General features: G+C 39.3%; 1 protein-coding gene across 3 annotated transcripts; it reads left to right on the top strand.

The window, feature by feature from the left end:
* Nucleotides 1-6,973: 6,973 nt before the first annotated feature.
* On the top strand, nucleotides 6,974-20,994 carry sppl2a (signal peptide peptidase like 2A). Of its 3 annotated transcripts, XM_083914588.1 has the most exons (17): nucleotides 6,974-7,135; nucleotides 8,793-8,903; nucleotides 9,314-9,496; nucleotides 9,876-9,965; nucleotides 10,104-10,237; nucleotides 11,346-11,500; nucleotides 11,593-11,689; nucleotides 11,951-12,052; nucleotides 12,811-12,892; nucleotides 13,491-13,565; nucleotides 13,885-13,941; nucleotides 14,434-14,487; nucleotides 15,728-15,827; nucleotides 16,439-16,519; nucleotides 16,960-17,120; nucleotides 19,844-19,877; nucleotides 20,523-20,994. In XM_083914588.1, exons 1-17 carry the CDS (start codon nucleotides 7,082-7,084, stop codon nucleotides 20,561-20,563), a joined length of 1,611 nt encoding a protein of 536 aa, XP_083770714.1. In that variant the 5' UTR covers nucleotides 6,974-7,081; the 3' UTR covers nucleotides 20,564-20,994. The 3 variants fall into 3 exon arrangements, with proteins under 3 accessions (XP_083770714.1, XP_083770716.1, XP_083770715.1); XM_083914590.1 differs by lacking the exon at nucleotides 14,434-14,487; XM_083914589.1 differs by lacking the exon at nucleotides 19,844-19,877.

The raw sequence follows: 20,994 nt of genomic DNA, 5'->3' as shown, positions 1-20,994 counted from the left end.
ATCTCCACACTGGCCTGGGAACGCCTCGGGATCCCCCAGTTAGAGCTGGTTAATGTGGCCCAGGAAAAAGAAGTTTGGGGTCGCCTGCTAAAGCTGCTGCCCCCGCGACCCGACCCCGGATAAGCGGGTGAAGATGAGATGAGATGAGATGAGATGTTGCAGTGTTTAGATAGTATTATACCGTATTTATTTAGTAATTAATGTTTCCTTTTTTATTTTGGAGATTCCTTCACGTACCACCAGAGAGAGCTTCCGTACCATCTATGCTACACGTACTACAGTTTAAGAACCAGTGCTCTCCTGAATACCTTGGTTTTAACTAGAGGTTATATGTGTTACTGTTGCCTTCCTATCAGCTTGAACCAGTCCTCCTCTGACCTCCGCCATCAACAATGTATTTTTGCATTATGTAGTTATATAGTTTAAGTACTGCGCTGAAGTAAAGTGCCTTGGGGTGCAGCCGTTTGACTGAACTGCGTCCGGTCTATAGAGGATTTGTTTTGTATTTTGGTTGTAAGATACTTTGCTGCCTATATTTCTAACTGGCATTAAATCGAACCTTTCTGCATGTTGGTTGATAAAAGTTTAATATGCACAGGTCAACTTTATAGATGCACAGAAAGAAAAGAAAGAAACTGACACTTCCTGACGTCTTATATACCTACAAGGACCTGGCAAATCAGTACATGGTCCCCTTCTTTTGTTGTGTCCTTGTTTGCATGGTGCAGGATTTGTTTTGACTTATTGGGATGGATTAATTTCCCAGGTTCCAATTTAGAAAAGATAATTATGTGGTGTTCAAGTCATGGCCAGGAAGGAAGGGAACATCCTGACCCAAAACATGCTATTTGTCAGCCTAGTCTTCCGGCTTCATTCATCACAAACCCTTAAAGGGAAGTTGTGTCACACAACACAAAACAAAAATGCTATCAACTCACACCCAATTGGGTTTTTGAGCTTCAGAAACCAACAAAATGGGATGGGATAACATCCAATGACAGCTTCAAGTCCATCCAAGTATATTTTCATACAGTATGCTAAATAAGGTTATTCTATTTTACATTTGAAGCCTTTGACAAACATCACTGATGAAACCGTTGAAAGTAGCAGGAATGATTTCAATTTGCATGTAAGAAGCTTGATTGAACTGATTTTACAATCAATGACAGGCCAATCAGTAGACTAATGCCGCTTCCTCACTGCATGGTACGGCTCAACTTGACTCTACTTACAAAAGTTGTAGCTAGTACCTGGTACTTTTCGTGGTACCACCTTGGTCGAGGTTCCAAGGGAGCTGAGCCGATACTAGAAAGTGGAGTTAAAACACTGCAGACCACTGATTGGTCAGAGAGAGTCGTCACTAGTGCGACATCCTGCACTTGATTTAGCCTACCAATAGAATAGATGATACTATTCTAGGAGGTATAGTAGGGCCATGACACCTCATATCTATGAACTTACAATGAAAATCCAAACGTCGGTGGATACACGGCATGACAAACCTATGTGTAACTCCCTGTTGCACACAGGCAGGTCAAGCTGACAGTTTCAAGTTGAGTTTAAGCTTTCATGACAGTCCCATCAGCTTTATTTCACTTCCTTTCTCATTATGCAGAAAGCACACAGCAGAGAAAGCTGGACTATTAGCCTAAAAGGAACAGCGATTCTATTTTCCCTCAGCAAGGAGTTTGACACAAGAAAGGAAGCTGTAGCAGGCATCTTCGATTCAGGTGTGTGTGTGTGTGTGTGTGTGTGTGTGTGTGTGTGTGTGTGTGTGTGTGTGTGTGTGTGTGTGTGTGTGTGTGTTAGTGTGTGTGTGTGTGTGTGTCTCATAAAATAGGCAAATTTCTACTTTTCAGGCTAGCCTTCCCTCATACTTTCTGTGTTCTGTCCAAGAAATATTCAGGCAAATCACCCCCAAAAACATGTCTCTTTTACACAAATACGGTATAATGTGTCCACTAGTGAGCTTTATAGGTGATGGTCAGTGGATGCAGTTACCCTGGGACAGAGCCAGGCTAGCTGTTTCTAGTCTTTTTGCTAAGCTAAGCTGTGAGTATTATTTTATATGTCTCTGTCTGTGGACACGCATCCCACCTGTGTTACATAAGAAACTTTACAGGTGGTATGATGTTTCTTTTTCCAGAAGTTGTTCACAAAAATGTGTATGATCTCATGAATTATGACCGAAACAGAATAATTTAAAAAATCATCATTCATCAAAGTTTGGCAACTGAAAGTGGCTTCAAAACTACCATTATTTGTCCAATTAACTTTAGGCACCAAAAATTTAAGAAAGGTTGTGGTTTGGCTCAGTACGTCCCTGTGTTTTTGGGATTCATTGTTTTCTTCTCTAGAATTTATTTGTAGAGATTCACCCAGAGGGATTCAGCATAGATCAATCTACACCACAAGATTTCAGCTGGATATTATGTGTGTGTGTGTGTGTGTGTGTGTGTGTGTGTGTCTGTGTCTGTGTCTGTGTCTGTGTGTGTGTGTCTGTGTCTGTGTCTGTGTGTGTGTGTGTGTGTGTCTGTGTCTGTGTCTGTGTGTGTGTGTGTGTGTGTGTGTGTGTGTGTGTGTCTGTGTCTGTGTCTGTGTGTGTGTGTCTGTGTCTGTGTCTGTGTGTGTGTGTGTGTGTGTGTCTGTGTCTGTGTCTGTGTTTGTGTGTGTGTGTGTGTGTGTGTGTGTGTGTGTGTGTGTGTGTGTGTGTGTGTGTGTGTGTGTGTGTGTGTGTGTGTGTGTGTGTGTATGTGTCTGTGTGGTTCAGATGTTTGCTCGCTATAGCAACTCCTGTATTCCTGTTCTGAAATTGAGCACCATCATTTATACAAATATACTCAAGCAAATATTCAACATGAAATGCAAATGTCGATTTACATCAAACTTTTCCTTCAATGGACTCCAGTGAAATATCTATTCATAAATCAGTAGATATTCATGTTGTGACAGCTTAAATTTGATATATTATGCACTCAAAATACTTTGAAAGCAACATGAGCAGCAGTTGCCTTGACAGCTTTAGTGGGATGGCCCATTTAGAGCAAAAACCCCAAGCCATGAGCAGCCGGGTACCCAGGATCAGGGTCACACACGGCGAGGCAGCTGCTGTGTTTATCTCAAGTATCAGAGCTGTAGAGCTTTAGGCGTGAGCCAGGAAGTCTCCATGTACGCTTCAAAATCCATCACAATATGGTTAGTTTTAGTTTCTCAGCCATGTAGTGGGTTGAGATCACATTAATCCATTACATTGCTCATTAATTGTATAAATTTAAAAAAAGACATATATGCATGTGTAAGAGAAAATGTTAATGACTGCGGACCATTAATGTGGGAAATCCACATTGAACACATGTTTGTGATAATATCGACATTTTCGTTAAGTTGGCATGGTTACTGTGGTAACATGACCACCATAATATGGGCCTGTCCTGAGCCAAACGGTCTCTTCTTAGGATACAGAGTCATGCAGCACAGATGAAATTATCAAAATGATCAGCACTTGTGCTAATTGTCCATCTGTCTTTGAGAAGTGGTAATGTTTTAAAAACTGTGAAACTGGTGAGTTTGACATATCATGTTCAGCATCTCATACATGTTGGATGAGTGAGCAGACTGACTATTAGCTAATTGGTGCAGAGGACTGTAGCTTATGGGAAAACGATACCAATGAAAGGATCACCAATGAAAACATGATTGCCTCTTCACTCGCGGTAAGGAATGGGTGATCTGCATGAGTCATTCATTAATAAGGCTACTCAAGCAAAGCTAAAAGGCACAAAGAGCGGGTATGGAGTAGCCTATAGAGATCATAAGCAGTGACAAGTGTACAGTGTGAATAACAAATCATACAAAGATAAAAAAAATACTCATCGCTGTCATTAGTGATTCATATATTAACATCATATGCTCCCAGATGCTATCTCTGTGATAAACAAAAATGTTTTGATATTTTTCCCTGGATACCTAGATATTTGTTTGTGCTTTTAGGAAAACAGACAAACATTTTATGATATGATATGTTCATAGATTTCTTGAGTCAACTGCGTCACTCAACCAGTCTTTTTTATGACCTCACATCTTCAGCTTGTTTTTATATACTTCATTATTGTCTTTAGTCCAGTTGATTGACTGACAGGAAGGCTGACTGTTTTTTTTTTTTTTCAACAAAAATGTATGTAAACCATTTGCACGAAGGAGTGAGTTGCGATCTGTGGATTAAACACATTCTGTAAAGCACCCTGGTGAATGACCCGTGCTGATGAAATAAAGACGGCTGTCATTCACTCACTCAGTACCTCATTAGTGGGGTATTCTAGTACAACCTATAAATACACTAAATTGCCTATGAGTCACCTAAAGTGATGACAGATTACAGTGAACTGATCACATACCGTAGTATCCATGGCAACATTGTAATGTCACACAGGCAGTGATGTAGTGTAGTCGATGAGGTGGTTGTACGAGGTAGATGTAGGTTACAGAGGAGCAAGTTTTTTTACTATCATATATAGTCACTCTTTCTGCTGCTCATGTATTTGGTCTTGTGTAATTTAGTGAAGCTGGATGAGGTGTATGGTTTCATAAAGCGTGTGCACTGCTGAGCACACTACAACCACCAGATGGCATGTTGCTTCTGCAGAGCTCTCGTGGCCATGAATGAGGCTTTGAGCACGATTGCTTTGGAGTTCCTGTTCTGGGGCCGTTTTCACAAAACATCTTAAGGCTGGGACTAGGTCCTAACTTCTGATTTAGGAGTACATATTAATAATAAGGGGCATTTCATTCCTAATTTTAGGACTCTTAACTTTTTAAGATAAGTCTAATTCACAAAGCATTTTAGCGCTAAAAGTAGCTCCTCGAGAGGACTCCTAAGTCACTAAGAGTACATTTTAGTGCTCCTTAGGAGTACTCTTAGCGCTACGATGAAATGTTTTGTGAATACAGCCCCCGATCTTTTCATGAAATGCATTTATCCTGAAGCTCTGTGTGTTTTTGTATTGAAAATGATCATTTGAACTTCCATGGCATACAGGTAAAAGCCTTTAAATGTCAAATTACATTTTTCAAACTGTAAACGTAGTTTGAGGGAGTACCTTAACTGTACATACAGAGCTGTACCTGTGCACGCAATTTGATATGATTGTGACTTTCCACTCCCATCAGTCGGGGTCAGAAAACACCCAATAAATCATTTGAGAAGGGCATCAAACACACACAACCTTTTGGTGAAGAAGTCATAGTGTGAATGTTTGCATTTTTGTCTCTCTTTGTCTCAACAGTCTTCTGAAAAGACACACACACGCACACGAATTTTAAATTTTATCACGAGACCTTCATTAAATACAATAGTGTCAGCATTTGGGGAAAAAACTGGACTAGAGAAGGAGACAGACAGGAAGAGGAGAGAGCAGAGAATGACAGGAGAGGAAATAGAGGAAAGCAGTGGAAATATTAAAACAATGGAGGGCTTGAAAAAAACAGGTGAGGGAGAAGGGGGAATGAGAGAATCAGAAGAGACTGGCAGGAAAAGTAGAGAAATGACAGAAAAGGATGGAGAAGAAGTACAGAAAGGACTTTTTAGATCATCATGGTCTTATTTTACCACTTGAATGAAGTGATAGATAATGTTTGTGGCCTAACACCTGCTACTCTTCTTGCTTATTTATTTATGATACTTTAAGTACTTTATGCCAAATAATTATTGATTTATTTGATTGATCGATTTTCAATACATGACTTATTGTAATGGATTATTATTTTGCCTGGTGCTATTGCTACTTTTACTTCTTTTTCTATTATGTCAGTATTATTTATGATAGCATGTAGCAGCATCTTATCTCATCTTATTATGTAATAAGTACATTATGCCCAGAGGCGGATTAATGCGCAGGCTGACCTGAGCTGCAGCCTGGGGCCCCAGGTGTGGAGGAGCCCTGGACTGGCTAGACTATTTTAATTTTTTTAATTTAGTACACTGGGGAAAAAAACGGGCCTCCTATTGGGGCCCTTAGAAACATAAAAAAAAGTCAGATAGGATAGATTTGGTACACATTTACCCAATCAGCTGCCTTCATGTGGCCGGGTTCAAAAGGTCACTTTTGCTGTCAAATGATACGTCACTCAGTGTCACTACACAGTAATGTGGAAAAATGTCAGAAAGGAAATGTGATAGCGGAGCACGGAAAAAGAAAAGCACAATGACTGAAAGAACAGTGGGACCAAGAATTGACTAAATTCTAAATTGACAGTATTTGTCAAGGTTGCGGACTCCTCTTCTCTTTTAGTGTTTTTTTCTGATAAAGCGTAATTAATAATGTGGGGGGGCCCAAACAAACACTATGCAGGGGCCCCTGACCACCTTAATCTGCCACTGATTATGTCAAATATTTAATGCACTTTTACATTTTCAATATATGACTTATTGTAATGGCTAATATTTTTACATAGTGGTTTCGCTACTTTTACTTTTATTTATGTTTTTGGTCAGTGTGTGTGTGCTGTGGAGACGCTGAAAAATGTCAGAAAGGAAATGTGATAGCGGAGCACGGAAAAAGAAAAGCACAACGACTGAAAGAACAGTGGGACCAAGATCTACTAAGAAATTTCCTAAATTGACAGTATTTGTCAAGGTTGCAGACTCCTCTTCTGTTTTAGTGGTTTTTTTTTTTGATAAAAATGAATAAGTAATTAATAATGTGGGGGGGGGGGGGGGGCAAACAAACACTATCCAGGGGCCCCTGACCACCTTAATCCGCCCCTGTTTATTGTCAAATATTTAATGCACTTTTACATTTTCAACATATGACTTATTGTAATGGCTAATATTCTTAGATAGTGGTTTCACTACTTTTGCTTTTTTTTAAAAATGTTTTTGGTCAGTGTGTGTGTGCTGTGGAGACGCTGCGAGGTGAAACAGAAACCAGTGGGTCAGCGTGTCATGTGTCACGAGCCAATACAGGAAGTACACAACAGCAATGAAGATACGAGTAACTTAGAGACTAAGCAGTGTCTCCGTGTCGTACAGAAGTCCATTAATGTAGATGCCACCGGACTCCGTGAACAAACGAATGTTACCAGAATGGAAAGAGCAGTCAGAACCATCCTGTTGTCGGTCATTTACGTGTCATCGCAGGTGAGTTTGGGGACGACAGTCACACAAACTGAACTGGCTTTAGCTTTAGCATCTGACGGGCCTGATAGCGCTTACCGTTGAAAAAAACGCGAACCGTGACTTCTGTTTAGTGTCTAAATCATGTTGTTGGTGTGAAGTCTACACACTGCGCTCATGTGTGTGTCAGAAGCCCCGTGTTGTCCGGACAACAACGAGACCCATGACAACCGTCGGTGAGCGAGCGTTAGCGGCCAGTTAGCCTCAGCCAACGCGAGCGTTTCGTGTTCAAGACAGAAACGCTAGTGTTTTAGTTCTGCGCTCATGTTGTTACACGATGGGAAACACGTTCATGTAGGAAACAATTCCCACATCTGAACTGAAGTTTAGTTACAGACACACTCGTTGGCCTTTAAAACACAATTAAGCACATTCATAGAAAAGTAACTCGAGGTTTGGCGAACGGTGGGTTCCCTGACGTCATCTACACGTCAAAGCAAAGAGGAAGTATTTACACTTTTTATCTTTTATGAACAAAATAAATTTAAAAAATACATTCAAATCGTCCAAATGTTGGCACAAGAAACAACAGGATCCACAAACAACATAAATACAGGACATTCATACAACACAATACAATATAAATAAGTGTTATAAATTGTTGTAGTTATAAATAAGTGTATTGATTTTGATCGTTTCAAAATCTTTATTTAGATCAGATTTATTTTCGAGTTTGTTATAGGATAGCAATTTCTTTAGATTTTTCCTGTTATGAATTTAACATTTAGCTAAGATAATGAGCATATTAATTAAGTACTGTTTGTTCTTTGATACATTTGGATTTCTGAATATTAGTAACCGGTCCTTTTCTCTGAAATCAATAGTTTTGCCAGTTTTGTCGCTGCTTTTAGATTCATAGTGCTTGGTTAACGCTTGTCATATCAAATATAACGAAACAAATAGTCTGCTGAAAACGTATGGCTTTAAGTCAGCAGCCTTGGTCCTTGATAACTTCCCGTCAGTTGATGTCATTCACATACACTGCAACAGGAAATAAACTAGGGGGCATTAAGAATGTTTATGTTTACATCTTTGAAAAGGTCTATGTTACATTTTAGTAGGCATGGATTAGTTGATTTGCAAGTGAAATTACATAACTTGAAACCTTAACTTACCAAGTAAGCTCTCATTTACAACAACACCCTGAGTACCTATAAAACAATAAAAGCATCACAATCACCTATCAGCCAAAAAGCCATTGAGAATATCCACTTCCTCTACGGTGACCTAGTAGTGCACCCACCTCATCAACTACCACTTCAGTACTACTTGAGACCCCACAAGATATAAGCAGCGTCTATATGACACACATGTTGGCGTTGTGGACACAAGTTGTAAGTATAGTTCAACCTGCAACACATTTTTTTTGTTTGTTTTTCACACACTTTAATTTTAAGGATTTTTAGACTTACAAAGCACCAAATACCTTCCTACTGAGATGCAGCGTAGATGTTAGAACAGTTGCAATTAATCTGCTGCTTTTTGCAAACTCAGTTAGCCAGCAGAGTATGTCAGCTTTATCCTTTAATGGCCTCTTACAGGACGGGGTTGTGTTAAGATATTTTCTTTAACATTTTCAATTTGTGTGAAACTCAAAAGAATAACATTTCTTGCCCAACAGATAAACTGTCAAGAGGCGATCTTGCACATTTCAGATGGAAGTACAGATAGGGAGTACTGCATTGTCCACAATCACTCCTGGACCCCCCTGTCCCAAACTCTTGATGCTGCTGTAAGTTTTTTATGAGCTATTCTATTGTGACTTAGTATCAGGACAGAGAAGTGATTCACTTTTATTGACCTATAGCATTTTTTTAAATTTTATGTCTATTTTTTAACATTTCCTTCTGTGTTCGTGGCATGAGAACAGAAATAGACATTGTGGCTAGTGGAGTAGACACACTTGAGATTAACTTAAGTGTCCAATATTATTATCACCTTAGAGCGTGTATTTACAACCTGGTGTCTGGTTGTTGATGATTTACCAATTATGTATTTACAGTTAAGACTAATGGTGAGGGTAAGGTGATGACCTTAGAAGAAAAGGACTTCACCAATGTTTGCCAAAGCTATGATGGGAAAATTAGGCCTACTTTCCTTCTATCTGAATTGTTAAATCAATTATTGTCTTCACTCTTCCAGTTCCAGTTCCCACTGGTGAATATGACTTCAACTGTGCTGTGTAATGCCTCTGGGGTCAGTCCAGATGTGGTAAAGGGCAAGGTATTGGTGGTGATGAGGGGGGACTGTGATTTCAGCCAGAAAGCTGTGGTTGCTCAGAGCCTTGGAGCTACAACGCTGCTCATTGCCAGCAGCAATACTTTGGTAGGAAATTTACATTAATTTGTATTTTGTCAGTGGACTAATCACATGTGAATGTCATGTGACATTTTCATCTAACTCCATTGGAGCACCCAGAATCTTTTGTTTGTTGTGTCTGTATGTGATCATAACACTAATGTCTAGATGATCAAATGTAACATGTAAGCTGCACACGCAGAAGTGATTCAGAAATAAGGAAGTGAGGTATCAGTGGTGTGGGGATTTCCATATATTTCCTCTACGTAAAACAAAATCTCTTGTTTCCTGTTTGGTTTACTGTGTCATCTTTTACATACTTATTTATTTCACAATTTTATGATGCATAAATCGACCAAAGGCTAAATATCAAATTCTTAGCATTCATCTCTTCTATTCTTTTCAGATCACTCCATCAGCCAATGACTCCGAGTATGCAAAGATCCATATTCCTCTGGCTCTCATGAGGTACAGGGACTTCCTTGAAGCACAGCAGGTCGGACAGCCTTTACCTTTCTGCTGCCACTGAATTTGGTCTTGTTACCACCGGTTTAATAACGGTCGGTTTAATGAAGACTGTCTAACTGGATGCACATTGTCTCATTAAATGTTAAATCTTTGTGTATGTCATCAGGTGTTTGGTGAAGGAATGCAGGCGAAGCTTTATGCTCCACCTCACTCGAAGATTGATGCAAGCATTGCAGTCATGCTACTGATTGCCATTGTCACAGTCGCGTTGGGCGGCTACTGGAGCGGAGCATGTGAGAGGTGAGACATTGCAGCTTCACACATCACGCAGTATCTGTCAATTTTAACTAAACAAAACAAGGGCTTATATTAGAAGAACATATAAGGTGCGTTTCAACCATGGTCAAATACCCAGAATGAGGTGGGTCTGTCTCGCCAAAACGCCCCTAATTTGCATGTGAGTCGCTCGAGCGGCCGTTTGAGCAGCGGCCACTCAAACCCCTGAGAGAAGCCTGGTTGCTGATTGGATGTAGCTCTCAGTGGGATGTGACGTGTGGTAGTACAGACGCCACAACAACACGGCTAAGTAGAGCAGATTGGATTCTGACCTGTGGTGCTTGGCTGCAGGCTCTCTCTCTCTCTCCCATTTACACACACACACACACACACACACACACACACACACACACACACACACACACACACACACACACACACACACACACACACACACACACACACACACACACACACACACACACACACACACACACACACACACACACACACACACACACACCGTACTGCAAGCAGGGTGATAGCCTTTCTGTTAAACACTTTTCCAGCGGCCAGAATTTTTGAGGTGGAATTTTTTCTCTCATGTTATTTGTACATTAGTTGACGTTGTGAGTCATATGGGCCAACCTTTAATCAATCTTTGTATTTCTCTTGAGGAAGATTGCGCCGCTGTATCGCACCGGCGTTCAAAACTCATTCACAGTGGTACGTCACCTCCGGAGTCTCGTAAATCCCGCTGGGGCCTTTTTTTGTAATGGAATCACGGCGAGTGAACGGCCATTTGAGAGGGCGTGCCCTGCAACTTTCCGAGCGGAAAGTACTACTTTACCCTAATGGAAACGCACCTATAGTTGCTGTGTTGTTATCATGCAGTGACAATGTAATTTAATGTAAATGTATTATTTAGTTATAGCGTTGAACATGCAGTAGAAGGCATTGTCAACAAACAATAAATAGTTTTCCAAAGGGACATATTTATTGCAGTGCTGTCATATCTGATTGCATTCAGTTGTGCGGTCCACCATCTGTGTATGAGTATTTGATGCCATCTGTTTTTTTTAAACTGTATGCCTGAAATACATACAAAAATGTTTTCTTCTGTTTGTATCAGAGACCGGTTGAACGGTTGTGTGTCAGGGGGAGGAGGGGGTGAGAGCAAAGCAGAAAGCGGAGAGCTTTTCCTGTACTCTCCTCTCAAAGTGGTCTTCTTTGTCGCCCTGATGTGTGGGATGCTGGTCCTCATGTACTTTTTCTACAACGTCCTTGGTGAGTAGGGGAAAATAACTGCTTTTGTGTACTCTGATGGAGTAAAAATATGTGAAGTTTTGTTGATGGGATCTGTGCTTCTTTTTCCTCAGTTTACGTCATTATTGCTATATTCTGCCTGGCGTCTGCATCTGCACTCTTCAGCTGTCTAGATGCAGTGATGGACAAGATTGGTTGTGGCACTGGGAGGTATGAGCATCACTATTTAAAAAAAAAAAATAATAATAATAGCAAAGAATGAATTGGGTTATCACTCACAAAAAATAATCAAACAGAAATAAAAATTTCAGCCCGAACAGATGCGTATCAATACTGATGAACAGAAACAGACAGTGTGGTCAGAGTGGGACGATGTGAACCAGATCTGCGTGTGTGTCTCTGAATCACACCCTGGCAAGCCTTGACTGCTGAATGTCGTTGTTTATGTGACCGTCTGTGTTTTTTTTCTAGCTTCTCTATCCGAAATTACAACTTATCCGTGAGGTCTCTCATACTGGCTGCTGTGTGCATTAGCATTGCTGTGGTCTGGGGAGTCTACAGGAACGAAGACAGGTACACAACCATAATCCTTCTGTCTCTTTCACTTGCACACTCAGACACGGCTGCGTCACCGCCACAAGCGACTGTTTTGGTGGTGAAGCAAGAAATGCAAATTTTCTAAAATTATCTGGTGAACACCCACATTGGAGCAGCAGTGTTTTAGCATTGCAGCACCCAAGTCAGTGTTATTTGTTAAGGGTATTGCATCCTTTTATCCAGTTGTGAACTCACCAGAAAGGTGGTTGTATGGCTTTTTATTCCTATTGTATCTTAATGGTGACATGGTGAAATATTCTTGTGAATGCAATAACTGAATACATGTAGGAGCATGTTGCTCTGCAAATTGATATATTGATGAAAGTATGTTGTTTTTAATGCAAATTAAAGTAAATAAGCATGATAGAATAAAAATAATCTTTAAATCACCACAAATAATAACCTCGCTCACATAGTTGGTGATGTTCAATGTGGTAATGGTGTTGGCAGGGTTATTGCACGTGGAGTGTCTCATTATAAACAGGTCAATCACTGCACCTGTCCCTATATCTTGAACATGATTTGTTCATGTTGCTTTAATGATTTCTTTCAGACAGCTTCTTGTGAATTTATGAATATATGGAAGTAGAAAACATCAGAAGTTTGTGACATTCTTTTTAGTAGAATTTCCTTTAGCAGGGTGTTATTTCTAATAGTGGAGCATTTCCTTTTTGCGGCGTAACTGCTCCTATGGTTCAAAGCACAGGGTAAAAGAGCTTTTCGTGTCCTTGTAGATGGATCTGGATCTTGCAGGACCTTCTTGGCATTGCTTTCTGCCTCAACTTCATGAAGACCATTTCACTGTCCAACTTCAAGGTAAATATTTTAACAGCCCCTCTGAGAATCACACACCTTTCTTTCTATCTCCTTTCTTTTGTATTTTGTCATGCACAGTGAGCACTTGTATGCTTATTGTTCTATTAATTTAAGAATATAGTTTTATATCTGTCGCATTGTCCAAGATCTTGTTGTATTGGCCTCAACAAGATAGACCTCTGAACACTTAATGTCACTGGCAATTAATGCAATCTTGAGAAAGAAAGAAAGCATGCCTTTATTATTATCATTAGGGGAAATTCACTTTTCACTCTTTTTTTTTTTTTGGCTGTTGTTGTTTTGAACACACACACAGGCCTCAAATATGCAAACATGCACAAACAGGTCCTATATACATGTATTATACATATAACATATACATGCATGCGCCCCATGAGAAGCACCCAGAGCAGTTTCGGGGTTCGGTACCTTGCTCAAGGACACCTTGGCAGGGGGTGAAATGGCACCTCTCCAGCCGCCCCACTGCCGCCCCATTAAAGCAGTTTAATGTTGAAAAAAATGAAATTAAAAAAATATATATAATATAATTTATCATTACCGGAATCAATCTGTGAATTTCTTTTCCATCATGACATAGATCTGTGTGATTCTGCTGAGCCTCCTGCTCGTGTATGATGTCTTCTTCGTTTTCATCACTCCTTTCTTCACCAAGGTATGAGTATATCAGGGCTGCTGTGGTTGGGTTTTCACATACTGGACTGCTACTGATATCACATTTTATCCTGACATTCCTCATTATGTCCTGCTTTATGATCAACCCATTTTTGCCCTAAAGTCTTTTGGCATCCAGTTAACGTACTTCAGAGATGCATAAAAGGGGAATTGATGTAAAAAAGTAATGTTTTACGAGAGGAACTATACACACAACTACATAAGACACCTTATACAAGATGTTTTTTCTGTGTGGTGCATGGTGGTTCTACAAACGGTCGAGTGATATAACTGCACGGCATCTCTTTCTCTGTCAACAGAATGGAGTTAGCATTATGGTGCAGGTTGCCCTGGGCCCCGATGCATCTGGAGAGAAGGTAAGTCCTCCCCCCCCCCTGTTTTACTTCTTACCTTGAAGGGGAACTCCACCAAATTGTCTTTCTAGGTATTTTCTAAATATTTGGATTTGAATTGTAATATCTAGAATTATGACAGAAATGTATGAATGCTTATATTAAAGAACATCCCCGTTAAAACGTTTCCTTTAAACCAACTCAGGCACTTTCAACTGTCCTATGAATGTTTTTGAGGGCTTATAGCCCAATGTTGTTTAATTTATTAGGAGACTGAAACATCCTTGTGTGACTGAATACATTGAGTAAATTTGTGTTCAAGAAGAAAATTTTGACTGTAGGAGTGCGGGAGTGGTGCCACCCAAGTCATGGACAACAAGCTAAAAGCAGTATTTGGTGGAATTCCCCTTCAACTTTTTACTGGCTTTATTAACATCCTGGCTGCTTCTTGATGCCCCAAGGGGCCTGATGACTGATTGACTAATGTGCGCTGGGGTTGGGTGGGCTCTGTCGTAGACGCAAGGTAACATGGTGGAGGTCCCCGCTGAACCCCAGGCTTCCTCTGAGAAAGTAAGGCTTGACTTGTTAACTACCCACTCTTTTTCTTAATGCTACATCCTGAGGTGGGAGGGAAGGATTTGGGGCTGTAGATGTTTGGTCTCAGAGAGATTCTCAGGAGTAGAATCCGACTTTTGTAAAGCCTCTCCAACTATGTGAAAAAGACATGATGAGGAAAGTTTTCTCTCTCTATTGATTTCTATATTATTATATCAACACACATGTACCACCCACATACATCCAAACTAATTGTACACATTCGGTTAGCAAGAAGATTTTTAAAAAAAAAATAGTAATTAAAGCTGAAGTTGGAAACTTTCTGAAAAGAAAATTCTTTAAAGAAAGTTACCAACTTTAGCTTAACGCAAATGCCTTACTTTAGTTATGATTGAAATGCATTCTTTCAACTAACAAATATATAAATAATATATACATATATATATATATAATAATGTACTGGACATGTTAGGTCTACCCACATTTTTTCTCAGTGACCACCCTATTCATCCTGGGTTTCTATGTAAATCAGATTCTTCTTTTTTCTATGGCTGTATGTAGACCCTCACATGACTGTCAGATGGTACCGTATGTGCTAAGTCACTTGAACACAGCAGTTCTACTCAAGTTTAAGCAGTTTATATGCAGTTTTTTTCATGTTAGTGGATTTGGCCTTCTGGTGGTTCTGTTTTTTGTTTGTTTAATAGAAACATTTCTATGTTTATATTTCCTTTGAGTAGTACATTGTTTTAACATGAATATTTTTGCGTTTTTGCTTCTCGGTTAGAGGCACCCAGAGGTTTTCAGTAAGGAATTTTAAGCCGTTGCTGGATACCTAAAGCAGTTTTTCTCACAGGATTCCTCCTGCAGAAGAGCTTATGTTCTTACATTAAGTTAATTAATTAATTATAAGTAAACGACTGCATACAAAATTGTTTTGAGCAGGTGTAACTTAAAAGAGAATGTATTTGCTAACGCTTGGCTTAATGTAATAAATTATAAGGATTGGCTGAATGAAATCAAAAGTAAACACAACTCAAGTCTTAACACCCCAAATCCTGAGAACAATATTGTAAATGTTGCTTGCTTACACCTTAACTGGTTTGATATTAATTATATGAATAGAAAGACAGACCATACATTTTATGTCAAATTGGAAAAGCCAAGGTGTAGTTGAGATGACAATGAGATGGGAGTTACTGCAAGAGATTCTAAAGCAATATTCTCAAACATATACAACGTTTTCTTTTCTCAGCTGCCAGTGGTGATGCGTGTCCCACGGTTCTCAGCTTGGGCTCAGAACCTGTGTGGGATGCAGTTCTCTATTCTGGGTTACGGAGATATCATTGTTCCAGGTGAGGTTAAAGTGCCAAAGTCAGTGTTTAAACTGTCCCTGGTGCACAACGGTGGCTGCTGGTCACCAGTCAGTTTCACTACAGTATTTAAACCCATAGAGAAAAAAGAAGGAAAACCTAAATGCATCATGTGTACAGACCCACCTTATGTTTTTAGTCATGAAAACATACTAATGTGTTCTTCATGATTTTGGAGTTAAGACGGATTTGTTAAACGTTTTTGCACGCAAACACATTAACTACACTGTTCATTTAACAAACTGTGTTGATATACTGCCAGTATATTAATGACATCCACCCCAATTTATTTATTTTTTGTTGAAGCCAAAACACAAGAACAAAAGAGTAAAAGTCCAATAAAGACAGAAATACAATAAAAGAAAAGTGGGGTGAGAGTTTCATATACGAACTTACAAATTTAAGTTAGATGATGTGTGTGTAATTGCAGTTACTTGCTAGATTGACTAGATAGATTGTTGCTTTCTTTTTGCTTAAAACATACCAAAACCAACTGTCCAAAAAAAGCAGAAATACAAATGGCAGTACTTCTGTAGTGCATCTGTAGTGGGAGGAGGTATCACTTAACCTCGACATCCTCGTTGGTCCAACAGGTCTCCTCGTGGCCTACTGCAGCAGGTTTGATGTTTGGATCAACAGCAGCAAGAAGATCTACTTTGTCTGCTGCTGCATAGGTACGTCACAGTTCAGCTATCATTGTTTTTATTCATACGGTGTAACTGTAAAATAACTGAAATATGTACAAGGCTAAATATCTTATCCAGTTAACTGTTGGATTACAGATGGCACAAGTGCAGCTTTTACAGTATTTTCTGTAAGAAAGAGTGTACAGTATGCCACCATGCTATTACAGGATACCTACATTCCCTGTTTTTATATACTCCATGTATCCATAGCTCTGCTGCTCTACTGCACATACATACAAGATTTGTTTGTGTGATCAGATATTTTGTGAGAGTCATGTTAATATGCTGACATTTGCTGACCACTAGATGTCTCTGGACTATTATTTTTCCCATATTAAGCAGTTAACTGAAAGATTTTTAAGATCTGATTGTGTCTGTGTGTGATGCAAGTTTTGTGTTTGCATTTGTCCATCTCTCATTCCTTGTAGCCTATCTCCTGGGAATGATTACTACATTTGCTGTGATGCTGCTGTCAGGGATGGGCCAGCCTGCCCTACTCTACCTAGTGCCATTCACCTTGATAACCTCCGCCGTAGTGGCTGGGTGCAGGGGAGAGATGAGGCAGTTCTGGGCAGGAACCACCTATGAGGTGAGAGGACCAGAATACAGTTTTGGCACGGTATTGGTCCTTCCTATTTGTAGTTCCCACATTTCAACAGGTTTCAGTGTATTATACAGAATTTTACCCTACTTGTATCTGTGATGTAAAGTGGAGATCAAAATAAGAGAAACAATTATAATAAATACTTGATTTATTCTTAAATACTGTTATTTTATATTGTCCAGAATTTGATAGAATATCCCCTTTGGCAAAACCACTGCTGTACGGTTTTTTAAATACCCAAGGCAATAAAAATCTTAATTTTGTGAAAAACAAACTTTTTTAGAGAACAGTATTGTGTCAGAAGAGAAGATTTCAACAATATTTTCTTAGGGCTATAGGATTAAAAAATGAATAGGAAGTGTAGAGGCCCTTGCTTTGAATGACTTCAGCACATCTGTGCCCACAGGACATCACCAGTTTCTCACACTGCTCTGTGTGTAATTTAATTTTTTCAATATTCTAAGCTTCAAGGAACTGCTTAACCCGTTTTGCAGTGTGACAGGGGATTGGGAGCCAACTGCAGTGAAGGTATTGCATGTTGTTGAAGGAGGTTCACATAAAAGTTTGCATTCACCCTGCCATGTAGCTGAACAAGAGGCCACACATCCCCAAACCATGACACTTCCTCCTCCAAATTTAACTGACTTCTTTACAGACTTTGGTTTCCCATCAGACACAAATAAATTGAACATACTCTCATCACTGAAGTACACTCTGGACCAGTTCTCCTTTGTCCACACAACATGCTCTTCACCAAAGGCAAGTCTCGCCTTTTTATTATTATTGGTGATGAGAGGTTTGGCCACTGCAGAGTGGGCTTTCAGTCCAAAAAGTCTTAAACAACGAGACACTGTGTGCCACTGTGTCCTCTGAACTGGCGAGCAACTCCAGCTGTAGTGTTGAACCGATTCCCCATTGAGAGTCTTAACAATCTTGTCCTCTCGTGCACTTGTTTTACGTGGACGACCGGCCTTTTTTGAGGGACTTAAATGAATCTTTGTCCTTGTAAAGGTTCACTATTCTTAAAAACACAAACTTGGAAGGCACAACCTCTCTCTGATGGCTGAGAGGGTCGTCCCTTTGGCCTTCATCTGGAAAACCTGCTGTCTCAGGGTTTCAGTCACCTTAGAGCAGCTTGCCATCTTGCAAAGTAACCAGGAGAGCTGCCAGATAAATTAAGTGTTCAACAATAAGTAAATTGTCACCAGGTGCCAGATTAACATTAATAACTGGGAGGTTTCTGGAAGTGTTTAACTCACTGCTTTTTTTCCCAAAACAAAAAGTTTTTATTGAAGTGCCTTGGTTATATAAGACCATACTAGTACAACAGTGGTATAGCCACAGCTGATATTCTATATAATTCTGGACAATAAAAAAACAGTATTTCAGAATAAATCAAGTATTTATTAGTTGTTCTCTAATTTTGATCTCCACTGTAAGTTCATTTTACACCAGGTCATGAAACTAAAGTTAACACAGCTCTATTCCAAAGACTGACGTACACAGCAAGGCTTATTGCCAAGCCAAGATGTATCCTCACTGGTAGTCGCTAGTATGATATTGTAAATATTTAATGTATAATATAAACCAGACTTACATACTTTAGTGCTGAGCAGCCTTTGGATAACATAATTAAACACCATCTTACCTGTTCAGCCATTTTCTTGTTTGCCCCGATGGTTTGCTGCTTAACTATTGCAGACTTTCTGCAGAGCAAGTTTTTCTTGGTTTGCTATTGTTTAAACAAAAACAGCAAAAAGACATTCACTCTTACAACTGCAGCTACAGAGTTTGCATCATTTCCAGTTTGCCAAGCAACTGTCTTGTCATGCAAGTAAACTGAAAGGAAGCCAGTCACACCCGACCACCATAGGCTCCCGCAAGAGAAAGTTATTCCATTTCATGAATGGCAGCCTCAAGGCAAATTATTCCAGGCAGCTTTCCTGTTCCTCTACTGTTAACTTATTAATGAACTCAGTTGTGACATGAGTGTTTGGATCTACAAGAGTTTAAATGGTAGACGCTGCAGTCTTTTATTTACTGTAAGGTCCACAGCATGAATCAGATATTTGAAATCTTTTGAGTCATCCTAAGAAAAGATCGAATAGAATCCACAGGTTTTTTTTGTGAATTTTCTGACTTTTATTAATAAAAAACTATTTAGGTTGCGTTTCAAACCCCTTTTGAATCTAACCTTCATTTAACATCAGCTCAGCTAGAGGTGCTGAATAAATATTACAGCATCACTACACTCATTGCACTTAATTCAGGCTTGTACTTCGGAAATTGCTGCGAGTATTTTGTAGTATAGTATATTGGCTGACTCTATTCCAGTATATTGTGCTGTCTTAAATGCAAAGGAACGACATCTGTTATTTACATGCTCCTTAGCCTGGCATGTGTTGTGACAGTCTGTTATAATGTATACAGTGTGTATACATATATACATATGTATGTGTGTGTGTATGTATGTATATATATATATATATATATATATATATATATATATATATATATATATATATATATATATATATACACATAAATACCTTGATGTTCCTAACATTTCTCACCCTGAGGTCCTAGATTAATCGAGGAAGTCTGAGAGAAGGTTGCATGGATGTGTGAATGTTATTGTCCTTGTATATAAGACACAAAAAGAGATACAGGAAAGAGATACCATTCTGACCTGGCTTCATCTTCACCAGGTCTTGGACTCATCCAGGGAACCTTTGCTGTCAGGTGTGCTTCCCTCCAACCGAGACCTCCCCCCTGCATTTCTCCTGCCATTTTAAAGCATTGCTGACTGCAGTGCCTTATCTTTTATTCCCAGCTTCTTTTGACATTTTAACCCGCGATTTCCAGGGTCAATGTGATACAAGACACAATAGATGTTATACCTTTAAAATACAAAGAACGTGGAGGACCTACATTATGTTTGGACAGTACAGTGTTTTTGCATTAACTGACCACTAGGTGTCTCTAGTTGATTGAAAAGAATCTGATATGTCTGAAGAGCTTCTCAGCCTTGTGTTAAAGCCATGACCCTGGAATTCAAACTTAATCTCTTTATTAGTTTGTTTTATCATTCTCTTTCTCCACTCATCCATCTTTTCCAACCAACGGGAATTAATACTTGCATCTCTCCATCCTTCCTGCAGTCACCAACATGTTCATGTTGCCCTCTGCATGTTGTTGCTTGCAGTTAAAAGGTTTTGGGATATGTTATATCTGTGGTCTGGTATATGTAGAGCGTGCCGCTCGTCTGCTGTTGTATATGCAATACGCATTACACATTTAAATCCCATCTCATCATCTATCATTTGTATTTGATGGACCAAAACAAATTGAAAAAAATATTAACTTTCCTTTTTCTCTTTTCTGTAGAGGGAAGAACTGACTGTGCCGTAGAAGGAGAAATATGCTGACTTACAGTGTTGAGAATGGACACCTACTGCTGGATACTTCTTTTTTTTTTACATTTTAATATGACATTTGCAAAGCAAGGGAACATGTTATTGATCAACAGATTCTTAAAACAGTATGGGTTCATTTGACTGCTGTGAATGATTAGAAGTATAATAAGTATTGTGTAGGCTTGTTTAGTGCCTGAAAGGTCTGTTAAGTTCTCGTTCAGAAAACTGTAATGACTTTGCCTTGGTGATTGCATTCGACAGAATGAGAAAGCACTTTATAATATTTAGCTGACAGTTGTTTCATCAGGGGTGGGTGGGTTTTAAATTACTTTTAGCTACAATACGATACATTTTGATAACTGTTTTGTGGTGTCTGTGTTACCTGTTTGTATGATGGGATTTCTTTCATTGCCTTATAATAAAAGGAGCTTATATTTAATGTC

Source organism: Echiichthys vipera, assembly GCF_963691815.1.
Source record: "Echiichthys vipera genome assembly, chromosome: 1".
In the NCBI taxonomy this organism is placed as follows: Eukaryota; Metazoa; Chordata; class Actinopteri; order Perciformes; family Trachinidae; genus Echiichthys; species Echiichthys vipera.
The sequence above is the reverse complement of the archived record's forward strand: the minus strand, read 5'-3'. Positions and strand labels throughout refer to the sequence as shown.

What these genes read in the sequence shown, in the direction of transcription:
- sppl2a (XM_083914588.1), top strand. Translation starts at nt 7,082, where the DNA reads ATGGAAAGAGCAGTCAGAACCATCCTGTTGTCGGTCATTTACGTGTCA. An exon ending in TGGAGCGGAGCATGTGAGAG is followed by an intron (nt 10,238 to 11,345) that starts GTGAGACATTGC and finishes TGTTTGTATCAG; the next exon opens with AGACCGGTTGAACGGTTGTG. An exon ending in GTCTACAGGAACGAAGACAG is followed by an intron (nt 12,053 to 12,810) that starts GTACACAACCAT and finishes GTGTCCTTGTAG; the next exon opens with ATGGATCTGGATCTTGCAGG.